This window comes from Pteropus vampyrus, unplaced genomic scaffold, assembly GCF_000151845.1.
Source record: "Pteropus vampyrus isolate Shadow unplaced genomic scaffold, Pvam_2.0 Scaffold18, whole genome shotgun sequence".
NCBI classification, from domain to species: domain Eukaryota; kingdom Metazoa; phylum Chordata; class Mammalia; order Chiroptera; family Pteropodidae; genus Pteropus; species Pteropus vampyrus.
The window spans coordinates 5,945,567-5,959,656 of NW_011888799.1; the positions used below are offsets into that span (position 1 = coordinate 5,945,567).

Here is a 14,090-nt window from a genome sequence, read left to right on the forward strand (position 1 = left end):
ACTACCGGGGATAGAAACTGAGTTCCCTGCTCAGCCTGTGTGTGAGCACCACTAGCACAGTTCCAAGAGCAAGAAAGCAGCCTAGTATCAACTCAGCATCCCTACTGAATGGTGTCTAAACAATTCAGCATGCCTGCAGATTTTAAAGGGTACTCCTAGCAATTCTCCTGATGTGATTAGGAAACTGTTTTAAAACTTTTGTTTTGTTTTGTAATCTAACCTGAAGGTGATGCCAGGTAGGCATTAACAGGCTTTGTTGGTGTTTTAAGTAATTTGTTAAACCTTTGAGTCATGAAATTAATTTTTCCATGTCGGTAATATTTTTTCACAGGCTCAGAAAAAAAGTTTGAATCAGACTTCCCCCATTTCCGCTTCCAAGACCACAGATGGCCTGAGACAAGCACAGATTCCTGGCCTCTTGAGCACCGTACTGCCAGGTCGGGAGCCTTTGTGCTAAGCTCTCCTCAGTCCGTCCCTGACTTCCCAGACACCCAGGGACACTCTTCTCACATCCCTCATTCTGCATGCAGTCTTTCTGACTCAGTCTCACCTCTCCTCTCATCATTCCTTTTTTGTGTATCCTTTCCATGTGCATCTGTGTCATCATTTTATATGCAAGAAAAAAAACACTTCTAAATAAATTATGATACATTAAATTATATGAAAAAGTATGCTGCTTATAAATAACAAAATCTAGTATTATATGGCACAGATGACTTTATAACTATCCTCGTGTTGCTACACACACACACACACACACACACACACACACACATACACACACACTTAGAACCCCTACGCCCCACCTCGAGACTAAAAACATGGGCTGTCTTTCATTTCTTCTAAAGCTTCAAACACTACACTGCTCAATAAGTACTAGAAAGACAAAAGCGTGAAGCCTCCTAGTCAGTCCTCTGTTTGGGCCTCCCTTTCATTAACTTGTGAGTATTTTAGGTTTCGCCAGTACTGACAGATTACTGGCTTGAAGCCTGTTCCTCAGACCCTAGATAATTGAGACTGTCGCATTGACAGCTTTTATTTATTACCGTTTATTTATTTACTTCTATCACCTAAATAGGCTTTAATAATCCTTACCTCTGTCCCCAGAGATTTTGTGGATAAATATACTTCCTGCTCTGCTTCTTCACAGTAAGCATCCATGATAAAGAAATCTCTTTCAGAATATTCCATAATCTGTGTACATTAGATTTTAGGGTTATACGATGGGCCTGATTCACAGTTTCTGTTGAACATTGTCTTATGTGTTAATTCTAATAGGGCAAGATTCTGGAAGCAAAGTTTTACCAGCGTCCTTAGGAACCACACAGCCACAGCAGGAAAAAGTAGTTGGATCATCTCCTGGTCAGCCAGCTGTACAGGTAGAACACAGTTTGCATTGCTTCTTCTCAATGTTTAGCATAATTGAAAGAAAATGTAATTCTCATCTTGTGCTTGGTAGTTGCTGCCTGGCATCATCTACACGGCCAGCGCAGTCTCCTTGCGTGCCCACAAAAGCGTGCTCACTGATGACCCCAGTGGGCCAGGTCTTGTTATGTTGATGTTTATAGGATGAATGCGTCTGTCCTGTTTCTCACATATTTACAATGCTATCTTTTCCTCATGAATTTATAATATACCAGCAACCAACACATAGTAGGCACTCAAAAAACGTAGTTTTCTGTTGAATGATATTACTCATTACTGTATCAAAAGTAGATCTGTTCCTCTTAGTTATACCAAGAGATTTTTTTTCTGCAGTGGCAACCAGGAATGTGTGAAATAGTCGGTCCCTGCCGTCTTTTAACCCAACCACTGATAAAGGAAGGAAAACAAAGTTTTGTTTTCTGCTTACAAAGGCCTTAATTTCTTCATCAAACTTAGCAACTAATAGCTTAATGAAACTTGTTCTAGTCTGGGCCTGCCTGGAGTACTCAGTGAAGGGTCTGTTTCAGTTCTCAGGTTCTGATGCAGCATATTTGTTTCCTTAACATGACATAGAAATGTCCTACTAGATCACACGTCCAAACTAACAGGAGCTCAAAAGTGTTCGCTTCCTTATTTACCACTGAGAAGATGAATTAAGTAATATCCACTGAATTTTCAGATGTTCCTGGAGTCGGTACCCATAAATATATTTTTTCAAAAATATAATGATGCTTTCGTAGAGGAAGTTGGGCATTCAGGCTTTAAGGTACAAGCTGTCCTTCCAAGGAACTGATAGGACAGCATTCTGTAATCTTGACACAGTGTGACTTTGCTACATGAGTCTATGGACTTGCTTGTTTGATGTTTTTTTAGCAAGTCAAAAGTCTGCATTCTTAGAATATGCTCTCGATAAGGAGTTGCAAATATTCAAAACATAGTGAACTTTATGTGTAACTGTATTCTGTTTATTTTTTCAAAGAAGGAAATAATAAGGGGTATGTTTTATCTTTAGGTGGATGGTCATTCAGGAGGACAGAAGAGGCCTGCTACAAAACAACTAACTAAAGGAGCTTTGTAAGTGACCTTGGAAATGACTTATTTTGAACATTTCTCTAGGTTCCTAACCTTAAATACATATACAACAGAAGTCAAGTTATAATGATATGTATACTATTTTTAAAATATACTTTGAAAATCTTTCCCTATAGTTTGTTTCCATTATATAAATATATCAAAAATAGTTTGAGCCTAGTGTTTGCTCTTTTGTTCTTAAGAAGAATTCTTTGCCCTTTTAGCAAACCACATACCCTTTGGTTGGCCTAAGCGTCTCCAAGAGAAGCATGGTTCAATAAACTCCTATATTCAGAAGAGAAATATTAGCATAATCTTAGTTGGCCAATGCTCAGGTATTGCCAAGGTCTATGTGAGCTCCCGCACGTGAGCTCACTGTCCGAACACTGTGCTTTTGAAGCCAGGGCCATAGTTTGAGTCCTCTATGGAGACAATTAGACCAAACTCTAAACCTACCATGGTATACCAAGTATAAAATTAAAGAAAAAACAGAACTGCTGTACTATGAATAACATTCCTGTATGTCTTATTTTCTTTGCATGCAAAGGATTAGATTTCCTAACATGACTCTCCATTGACATTGGCCATTTCTCTTTTAAAGCATTCTCCAGCAGTTACAGAGGGACCAAGCCCACGCTGTGACACCTGATAAAAGTCAGTTCCGATCACTAAGTGATGCGGTGCAGAGGCTACTCTCCTACCACGTGTGCCAGGGCTCCATGCCCACTGAGGAAGACTTGAAGAAAGGTAAACAAGCTATAACCCCAGGCTGCCACTTTGATACCAAGTGCCCTCTGTGGATGCCCCACAGAAGAGCGAGAGCCACGTAGCCTCCAGATGTTATTATCCAGGTCACTGTTTTCAGTCACAGACCTAACATTTTCCTAGCATAATTGATTTTGCAGTCCTGGTTTAGGGTTGTGACTTATTCTCAATATTATGTGAAGGTTTATCCAAATGTCAGAGTACTTTGGCGGGGGCAGTGACTCCAAAGCATTGTTTGATCTGCTGGCCATAGATGGGATGGTTCTGAACTACATACTGTGTACGGTGGTTTAGGCATAGTCCTTGTATTTAGGCAGAATTCATATCCTTAGCTCTCACTACCAGTTTTATGAGTTAGGTAGATCCTTTAGTCCCCACAAGCATTCTCTGAGGTTACAAAGTGAGTACAAGGCATTGCTGTATGTCAAGAAACTGGCAAAAATAAAAAATAAAAAAAAGTTAAAGATAAGGGCCCCTTATCCCAACCTAAAACTCAGCCCATTCTGATGCAACTTGGTTCTGCCCTCCTTCCCACTACCGTTCCAAAGACTTGACTCCGTTAGTTCCCCGACACAGTGTTGTGGTCTCGGTCAGTCCACTATGAGCTTCCCTGGGAAGTCCAGGGAACAGGGAATAGATCCAGCGTTAAACAGGGATGTAAGGACTCTGAGAAGAGTGAAGTACAAATGTGAGACCTTTGGAGACCAACAGACAAAGGGCAGAGCCACAGCACCATGACCTACAGGATATCATTAACTAGTTTGTGTCTTTACATAAAACTGGTCTGTCCAGCCCAGACAGTTGGACTTCACTGTTTCAACTGTTTTAGTTTTTCATACTATTAGAAGGGAGTGGAGGCTGAGATCATCTAAACAAGTGGATCATTCTCTATGCGTTGATATTTATTGCTGGTCTGTGCTATATGGTTTTCTTTTATAGGTGATTTTTTTGGCTTCTTCATTAAAGGTAAAATAAACTAGTATTGAAATTAGTTTCCATGATCACATTACCAGTGGGACAGTGAGGGAAAGCAGTGCAGAAGCATGTTGTTTAACCAAGGCAGAGCTAATCTAAAGAGAGAAAATTGCCACAGACAAGATGTGTTTGAATAATGGAAGAGTAATGCATTTCAATCCTAAGAAATTTAAGACCTGGTGATTTGCACTCTCTTACTGTTTTCTCTCTCTCTCTTTTTAAAGTCGACAGTGAATTTGAAACAGTTGCCACTCAACTCCTAAAAAGGACCCAAGCTATGCTTAACAAATACAGATGCCTGCTCCTAGAAGATGCCATGGTAAAATTCTGCTACCAAATGTATTTGTTTTTTAAACCCCACAGGTCACAGCTACTAATTCAGAAAGAAAAACTTCAAGGAATCAGAGTTTCCCAGTATAGTTTAAAAGGCACAGATATTTGAGATTGTAGAAAAACTTACGTCTGACTGTTATGCTACTGACAGCAGTCAATGTACCTACTATGCTTTACATGGTCGATCACAATCAATGTTACTGTAGCTGTTCCAAATGAAGAAACTAGGGCTTTGTTTAAATAATTTGTCCGGGATCATATAGCTAGTAAGTTTATAGGGTAGTTAGCAGAGCCAGGGTACAGACCAGGACCGTCCCACCGCCTGGTCCCCACTCTGATGCTGCCTGCTGCCTCTCACCAGCTCAGAGATAGGGAAGAAGAGTGGCGGCACTGCCAGTGGAGGTTGTTGAGAATTGCATCTGAAAGGACTTGGTGATGACGAATGTTAAAATTAGTTTTGTCTTATTTTTAATTATGAGAGATTAATAGCATGCCATAAAATTCCCACTTAATTTTAAAATGTACAACTTGATGATTTTTAGTATATTCATAGATTGTGCTGCCATCACCACTTTCTAATTCTAGGACGTTTTCATTACCTCAGAGAAGAACTGAAACTGGTTTTAAAGCACCAGTTAATCAGAGAAAGGAGTAAGATATTTCACAAAATGATGGGGAGACCACACCTATTCTCAGATTTTTAAAAGCAGTTCTAAAATCATATCGGCTTTAACCTATAAATTGTTCTCTTACAAGTGGTTTTCAATTTGAGATCAACTTTGAAAATGTACCTTAGGGAATTAGTTGAAGTACATTATCTATATATGCAATATATTGTAAATAAGTATGTATGTGTGTTTGTGCTTACCTAAATATATATATGTTTACTAATATATTTTAACTTAAAATTATGCCTCCAAAGTCTGAAATAGTTGTTCTTATATTGAAAACCATTTCTAAAATAAAACTCTGAGACATCAAAAAGACTATCATTTTTGAAGAGAGGACCACTTATTTGGTCCAGTTATATCTGCCATGAATTTTCGTGTTAAGTAAGACCCAGAAATATAATTTAAGATATGATTCTGTACAGCAAAAAAAGGAAAACCTTAATTAAAAACAAAAACAAAAAACATAAAGTGTAGCAAAGTATAAAGTAAAAGGTCATCCTAAGGAAAAAATTCCCAACATATTATTAGCAGAGAGGGCAATAAGAAAGGTGCAGAACAGTGTGTATAGTTGCTACCATTTGTGTGCAAAAAAATACAAAGAAGAATGTAAATGCATGTGTGTGCATAATATGTCTTTGGAAGAGTGTATTAAACTGCAAGGTATAGGGTGCCTCCAGGGAGAGGCACTGGGAAGTGGACGTGGTGCATAGTGGAGGCAAAGAAGAAAAGCTTACTTTTCACTTCCCCTTTATTACCTTTTGAATTTTATGCCAATGTGTAAATTATAGTTTTTAAAGAATGCATCTTATGTGGCAAGGGAAAATGTAACTAAATGGAATATGACATGTCTAGAGCCTAAACATTAAATTCTCATTTCTGATTGCTTTATTTGTTCCAAAGATACAGTGAGATGTTTGCATTTGTTAAAAGGCACCTGAAATGACTGGACTCTCTCATTTTCAGCGGATCAATCCCTCTGCTGAGATGGTGATGATCGATAGAATGTTCAACCAGGAGGAAAGAGCGTCTCTTTCCCGGGACAAGCGTCTGGCTCTTGTGGACCCTGGTAAGATGCACCAGAGTGAAGAGAGGAGTGTTCCCACTGTGGTTCAGGGGCCATGAGCCTTTGGGTAGTCTCTCTGAACCCACCTTTGATTAGAAACCTGAAAGAACATGAATTTTGGGGGGAAAAAATCCAGAGTTGAGAGCAGGATATGAATACTCTGCGAAGGTCTATATTGTACAAAATCCAAACTGGAATTTTACATTCAGTTCATTATTTTTTCCCCACTTTTAAACTTCTCAGTCTTTCTCTAGTTTTTGAGAATGAAATTAAGTCAGAAGCCTTTCCAGAAGCAATTAAACCTAAGCAAATTACTGAGCTGTCTTACTATGTGCAAGGCATTGGTAGGGGAAAAAAATTAGTAAAAAAAAAGGGCCCCTGTCCTTAAGATAGGAAATTATAATATTCCATTCAAGTACTTTTCTCTTACCCCATCAGTTTTCTGCTAATTGCATACATGTTAGATTTGACCCACATTCTGCCTTTTAAAAAGGAATCCTCTTTACTTTTTTCTAGCCTCTAAAAATTTTTAAATCAAATAACATTATAACAATTCATGGAATGTAGATTTTACTCATGCTTTTTCCATCCTACAAAAGAAATGTTTTTATTCCTCCAGGTTTTCTTCCAGTTCTGGTTCTCATTTACATACGTCATTTGTATATAGTTATAATCATATGTCATATGCTAGACATAATTTTTTATTTGAATTTCTTCCATTTAATACACCTGAAGTTTTTATCATGTTGCTTTAGTCTTCAAAATAATATTTAATAAAATTTTAATATATTAATTTGATACTTTAGCTAATCCATTCCCCTATTATTGGACTATTACAGTAAGTCTTCACTTAATATCTTGGAAACTGCAATTTAAAGCAAAACAACTATAAGGAAACCAGTTTTATCATAGACTGATTGATATAAACAAGAATTAAGTTCCTACAGCATTTTTTGATCACAAAAACATCACCAAACTTCTAAAGAAAGACCAAAAATACTTCTAATAGTAAACATTGAAATAAATGTGAGCTATACACACATTTAATAAAGATTAATAAAAATAAGAGAATTATTTTCCAACCCTGAACAGGATGGCCTTCCATCGCACAGCACACTCACACGCTCACACCCATGCTCACTCAGACTGGGACAATGTAGACACCCAGTTTACCTCATGTGTACATCTTTGGTGTGTGGGAGGAAATCGGAGTATCTCGAGGAAACCCACAGAAACATCGAGAGGACATGAAAACTCCACAGAGACAGTGGCCCAGCCGGGAATCAATTTTTTTTCCATCAGTGATACAACAAAATGATGTTGAACAAAGCAGTGTTATTTGAGGACCTGCTGTATTCTCCTGTGACTTTACTTCCATTCCTCTAACGTCCTTTCTGATACTTAAAGGTTAAGGTTCTGCCTTGTGTTTGATGTGGCTCAAGAAATTTCCATAGAGAATAGATGATTCTTACCCTTAGTCTAAAGGGAGAATCTGAAAGAATTACTATATACTTAGGAGAATCCTCAAATCTTTCCAAAATAGAAGAGACTAATGTAGGATATATTCCTGTCCCTTTTTCTTAGAACCTGAAATCTCTTGCCTTTTGGTGAATTAGGTTTGTGGAGTAACCATCCTACTTTGTCATATCCCCCTGAGGCATGAATGTCATGTGGGCAGGGACATGCTTCATTCTCCTCTGTATTGTGCCTACATAGCCAGTGTTTATTGAATGGAATCAGCTATTTGGATTTCAAGGCTATATCCCCTAGATCTCTTATTTTGGGATTTGGTGAACAAATTCATTTCGTTTTCATTACTTCCAGAGTGAACACTTTCTCTGCCATTGCACGATAACAATAGTCTCCTTCTTCCCTCTGTGCCCTCAACCCCCTAAATTCTCACTAACATTTCTGTTGCTATCCTTAGCTCTTCAAGCTTAGTATAGTTCAATGCTTACTCATAGACACTGTTCCTCCACACCTCACTGTCCTTCCAAGCAGATATCATTTTGGATGCATGTTGACCTTCATTTTGTACTCCTAGCAAAGTAAAGCTAGTTATGCCAAGTCCCCTCACATGTGTCTAGAGGGACTGAAGTGCCATCTCCCAAAGACAAATAGTTGTATCCATCACACTCTAACCTACCCCACCCCCCACCAAAGCCTCATTCTAGGGCCCTCTGCTCCAAGGAAGAAAACAGGCTGATACTAGTATCTAATTTCTATTGTCAGACTGTCTCAAAGCAGTCATTAATGTAAAAACAACAACAACAACTTTAAAAATAGCAGTAAGAGGTCAAAGACAAAGTGGGGCTTTTTGCCTATCCTGCTTTCCCATTTGTCATCAAGCAGCTACCTTTCAAAGAGGTTAAAGCTTCTTGTCTGGAGGCTGTGGCACCATAGCCTTGGTTACTTTTATAGGATGCCCCCTCAAGTAATGTGGTTCTGCATCTTCTTGGATGTAAAAGACTGACTGGGTGGGCTGGAGTGGGACGGCTTTGCCCCTGACCTACCAAGGGTCTGTTTTATTGTTCTTACTCACTCATTCGTTCATTAATGTTTTTTGTTTGTTTGTTTCCATTTTCAGAGGGTTTTCAGGCTGATTTCTGTTGTTCTTTCAAACTTGATAAAGCTGCTCATGACACACAGTTTGGCAGGATCGACCAGCATGGCAGTAAAACAACCAGCTCTCTCCATCTGACGTCCAAGGCCCAAAGCAGAGACCGAGCCAAACCAGGCCTGGCAGAACCAACGAATCATGACCAATTTCATCTAGTGCCTAACCACATCGTGGTCTCCGCAGAAGGAAACATTTCTAAAAAAACCGAATGCCTCGGCAGAGCACTGAAATTTGACAAAGTGGGCTTAGTTCAGTACCGCGGTGCATCTGAAGAGAAAATCAGCCGGAGAGACTCCATGAAGGGCAGCGAGTGCTCTCCCGGCCCTGAAGGGCACCGGAAAACCTCGTCCAGACCAGATCATGGTACTGAGAGCAAACTCTCAAGTATCTTAGGAGATTCTCACTTGGAGATGACATGTAACAATTCCTTCCAAGATAAAACTCTGAGGAATTCTCCAAAGAATGAAGTTTTACACACAGACATCATGAAAGGATCAGGAGAGCCCCAGCCAGACCTCCAGCTCACTAAGAGTTTGGAAACAACATTTAAGAACATCTTGGAACTCAAAAAGGCGGGGCGGCAGCCCCAGAGTGACCCCGCAGTTAGTGGCTCTGTTGAGTTAGATTTTCCCAACTTTTCTCCAATGGCTTCGCAGGAAAACTGCCTGGAAAAGTTCATCCCGGACCACAGTGAAGGCGTTGTAGAAACTGACTCTATTTTAGAAGCAGCTGTAAATAGTATCCTAGAGTGTTAATAGCAGCAGTCCTTCCCCCATCCCACCCCCCAGACCCCGCCCCGGACAAGTTGCAGTCTTTCCTGGCAAAAGCAAATGGAAACGGTCTCCTGTCTCCAGCCTGCGTGATCTTTCATCACAGGTTATTCTTTCTAATCTCAACCCTGTTCTTTGTTTAAGAGCAATACTCGTGGTGGTTACAGGGAGATCTTTTAGTAAAATGAATCCTTGTTAGAAAGCAGTCTGATAGGCCCTACACATTTCAAGTGTTCCAAAAGTGCTTATAGTCATTTTTTTTTTAATTTTTTTAAAAAAACACTATAACTCAATGAGATCAAGTACACTTGGCCCTGGATAAAACTCTGACAATCATAAGTCATTTGCAAAGAACAGACTTATTAAAGAAAATCAAACAGGACTGATAGAAGCTACTTTTTAAAGAATATCCCACTGCATCTCCAAATTTGGGGTTTGGGGGTTTTTTTGTTGTTGAAGGGAGACCACATGGTTCTCCCCCTCAGCCATCTCCGAGCAGTACGTTGCTGGCCTCTCTGCTAGGGACCCCCCAGCATTGGTATAAGCAGCCCAGTAGCGCACAAGCAGGGCATTTGCAGGGCTTCCTTATTCATTGTTCAAGTGCTTTTCTGATGCTCCTGGAGCAAAAATCTTATGCTTTTTCAGCATATCCATGTTGAATTTCATCTAGGGAATGCTCTGTTCTTAGTAGCAACAGCATGACTTGAGATCATTTCACCAGGCTAAATAAAGGAAAATGGAAACCGGTTAAGTGGCACAGTGTACAGGGGAGGCCGGGATAGAGCCATGAGGAATATAATATGTATATATGTAAAAGCATATATATGTTAACTATTGAGAAAAAAAAAACCAAGCGTTTTGCATTTTATAATTGGAGATAGTCAACATACGATGTACATTTTTGTTTGTTGCTGGGTATCGTTTCATTTAACCTCTCTTTGCACCCTCTCCCACAACAAATAGCCAAGCATCAAAAGCACTTTCATTTGAAAAGTATGTTGTAATTTTTCATTTTAAACCTTAAGGGGACTTTGGCCTTGTTTTTTTTGCTTCTTGTTGTCTGAGAACAGTAGTCACCCCCGGCAGCAGTCATTACCAAAACACAGATAAACCAAAGGTAACCAGCTAGCCCACCACGGAAAGGAGAGATCTGAGACACAGGATTCCCACTTGAGAGCCAAAGGACATGCCCCGTCATGGTTTGTGTTTGGCCCATGTTCATATTAGTGAACATGACTTATTGCTTTATTTATTTATATTTCTTTTCAGGGAGCATTCCCCATTTTCCTTTCTTGTATACTTGCCATAGGTCATCCCATTTTATTGTTACTTTCAGACTCAGCGTCACTGTAATCATCAATTATGTCCTGTCATTGGGAAAGCTACGTAATGGTATTTGATGTGCACTCTCACCAATGCCCGTGTGCATGTATCCGAGCTGTTCAGAGCCAGAGTTCATTGTGGTTATAGCATGTACACACTCTCCCTCTTATGTGTATGCACTCTCTCATTTATTCTGTTTATCTCTCTGGCTTTAGAGGTGTACCCACTGGTCTCCACTCTAACACATTGCCAGGATCCGCTTCTGGCTGTCCCCAGAATAGGGATGACCCCCATTGTCATCATGTTGGGCATTTCTTTTCCAGATTGGCCTGTGATGGAAAGGAAGGCTTCTGATTACTAGAAACACAGCAACAGAAGACCTGTACTCACCCTGCCCTTTTTTCCACCACACACAGAAACCATGTGAGACAGCCAGTCTTCATACAAGCAAAGTACCTTCTCCCCACTCCAGTAGAAATTGGAAAAACTGGGCCATCTTTGGATTACCATTTTTTCCTTATTTGTGCCAATGTCCAAGTTGCAGATTTCCTCTTTTTCCTGTATTGTAACATATTAGAAAGATAAGTTGGTGTTGCCAGTCGGAACTTTCAGTTTGGGCAGCCCTGGGGTAACACCCTGCCCTGAAGCCCATGATCTCATAGGCTCTTCTTCCCTTAGAGTTCATGTTCCCCTAATTCCTAGTAAGACTTAAAGATGGTTCCCTCTGATCAAATTCTTCTCATTGTGGAACTTTCTACCTGGAAGCCTTCATGAAGGCCACTATTGAGTTACATTAATTACTGCGAATCAGTGGAATTCTTAAGAGACAAGATAAGCTTTGTGTACATTTGTCACCTCTCTTTCTTCCCTATCCTGCCCTGCTTCCCCAATCCTAGCTTTCCTATATACCATCTTAAAGGGTTTTTAAGCCCTAACACTTGTCTAGCAAATGGAGAGCCTAATCTACCAAAATGAAACTTGTAAATTTTTGTGTCTTTGTATGTACGTTTACTTTTTATGGAGGAAAGATTCTAGATAATGACAAATGAAGATTACGAAACGTGTTTTACTCCTGTGATTAGGTTATGCGCACATGGGTCATAACCCGCATGTCGAGCCCCCTCTGGTGAAGGGAGAAAGCTCAGCTTCCGATGGCCAACACTCAGTTGTTCAGGTTCATAGTCAAAGTTAAGTTTTAGAACTACTTGTACTCAGTAACAAAAATCATTTTTTTTTTCTGTTGTTGTGGAAAAGTGTGAATTTGTTATTAAGCATTTGATTTTCTGTGTCCTTGAGTACTGCCTAAAGATAAAGCAAATTTTAAACTGGCAATTACGAAAAAGAACTATTTTAGCTCTGAAGAATTTAGTAGACTTTGTTAGATTAGGGAGGCCTTACAGACTGACTTGACTTAAAAGAGGACGCGTCACTCACTGTCAGTGTGGTGTGGGCTTTATTTGCTTAAATACCTTCATTTGTATAGTATGTCTCACTTGAAATTGCTTTGTATACATTTTGTAAAAATATTTATAAAATGTTTTGTAAAAAAAAGTATAACAAATTGCAGTTTATTTTGTTATGTTGGATAAATACTGTTAAAAGAAACCAGTCAGTAACTATATTGTTAATCCATGGTTAGGAAATGTTTAGTTGGAGATTACAAAATGAAACAACCATTGCAATACAGCCAAAGATTTGGGAAAATGTGCAACTGTGATTGTCTTGATTTTGCAAATAGGAATGGCTGCTTTTCCCAGAAGAAAAAGGTAAGTAAGTGCTCAGTGGGAGTTCTGTTAAAAATATTTACCATTGCCCAAAGTAGCATAACCAATGAAGCGGTAGGATTTTAATTGATGGGCCTTTCCAAACAGTTACAAATTAAAGTTGGTCAGTGAGAAAGTTTAGTCATGTACATCTCTGATATCCATCCCTCCTGTCACACAGGTCCTTAACTAAGGAAGGAAAAATGGGGCCATTTGAAAAGTTAGATAAGTGAGCTCAGTCTGCAGGAAGTTGTTTTCCATATATTCTTACATTTTGTTTCTGCAAGGACAAGAAGGCGAAGGAAGGGGAAAAAAGAAGAGGAAGGCTAAAGGATAGGTAAAGAAAACTATTTTACACTAAGACTTGTGCCAGAATTAACATTTTTTCTCTTTGGATTCACACATTTGACCAAATTGTGTTGAGAAATACTTCCGTAACCTTATCTGTAAAATCAGCCCCATGAGGCCCTACTGAGTTCTTGTGTGACTCTACCTAAATTGTTAGGGAAACTAACAGAGGGTAAAATGTATTTCTGGGGGTGAGGGTATAGTTCTCTTTAAGGTTTTCTTTGAGGCTTAGAATTTATACTTATACCCCTTACTTTATGGTTTAATTGCTTCCCCCGCCCTTAAAGCAGTAGCAGCTGAGCAATCAAGATTCTGCAGTAATCAATATATAAATATGAAGTTGTTCTCATATAAGTTGGAATAATTACTGCTAGAATAATTCCATCAGTGGATGGATCCCTTAATGTGGTTTGCAGTGTTGCCCCTCTTGTCAGCCTCCTCTTCTTGCTCAGGATAAATGTGTGTCCATTGTGACATTCTTGTTCATCTTCAGGCCCTTTGCAATGCAGGTTCCCCAGGAATGAAGAGTTAGAAGGAAGGATCATCTGGATGCTTAGTTAGGATCAGAGTCTCTATGTTCCCCAGGGACAGGACCAGAGGAAAGACCAGTCATCTTCCCTTGGAATGGTTAAAGCCCTCAGCCCTGTGTGTGGGAGGCCATGTTCCAGGAGAGGGGCCCTGGTACGCTCTAATGTAGAGAAAGTAGCCAGTGGATTATTGCAGGGGAAAGGAAGGGAAAAGAAAGGAACCCCATCACCTGAGGGCCCTGAAACAGCATTGCTCAGGCAAGACTAGCTCTGCTGTCCTCGGGGTGCTAGCCCCTAGGCGCAGGCTCCAGCTCTGCCTCAGCCCTGTGTGTGCTTCGAGACAGATAGGACTCCTGGGGATCCAGCTGAAGATGGAGAGCATTAACCACCAAACATATATCGAGCAGTTTACAGGCACTGTGTTAGACACTGGGGG

At 39.8% G+C, this 14,090-nt stretch overlaps 1 protein-coding gene across 1 annotated transcript in view; it reads left to right on the top strand.

Annotated features, from left to right (window-relative positions):
* Positions 1-12,722, top strand: part of BICRAL (BRD4 interacting chromatin remodeling complex associated protein like) — a 74,008-nt gene extending 61,286 nt beyond the window's left edge. The window contains exons 7-12 of the mRNA XM_023527614.1: positions 1,279-1,379; positions 2,438-2,499; positions 3,098-3,243; positions 4,461-4,555; positions 6,204-6,306; positions 8,891-12,722. Coding sequence (XP_023383382.1) covers positions 1,279-1,379; positions 2,438-2,499; positions 3,098-3,243; positions 4,461-4,555; positions 6,204-6,306; positions 8,891-9,678 — 1,295 coding nt within the window. The 3' untranslated portion in view covers positions 9,679-12,722. The remainder of the gene's footprint in view (positions 1-1,278; positions 1,380-2,437; positions 2,500-3,097; positions 3,244-4,460; positions 4,556-6,203; positions 6,307-8,890) is intronic.
* Positions 12,723-14,090: the final 1,368 nt, after the last annotated feature.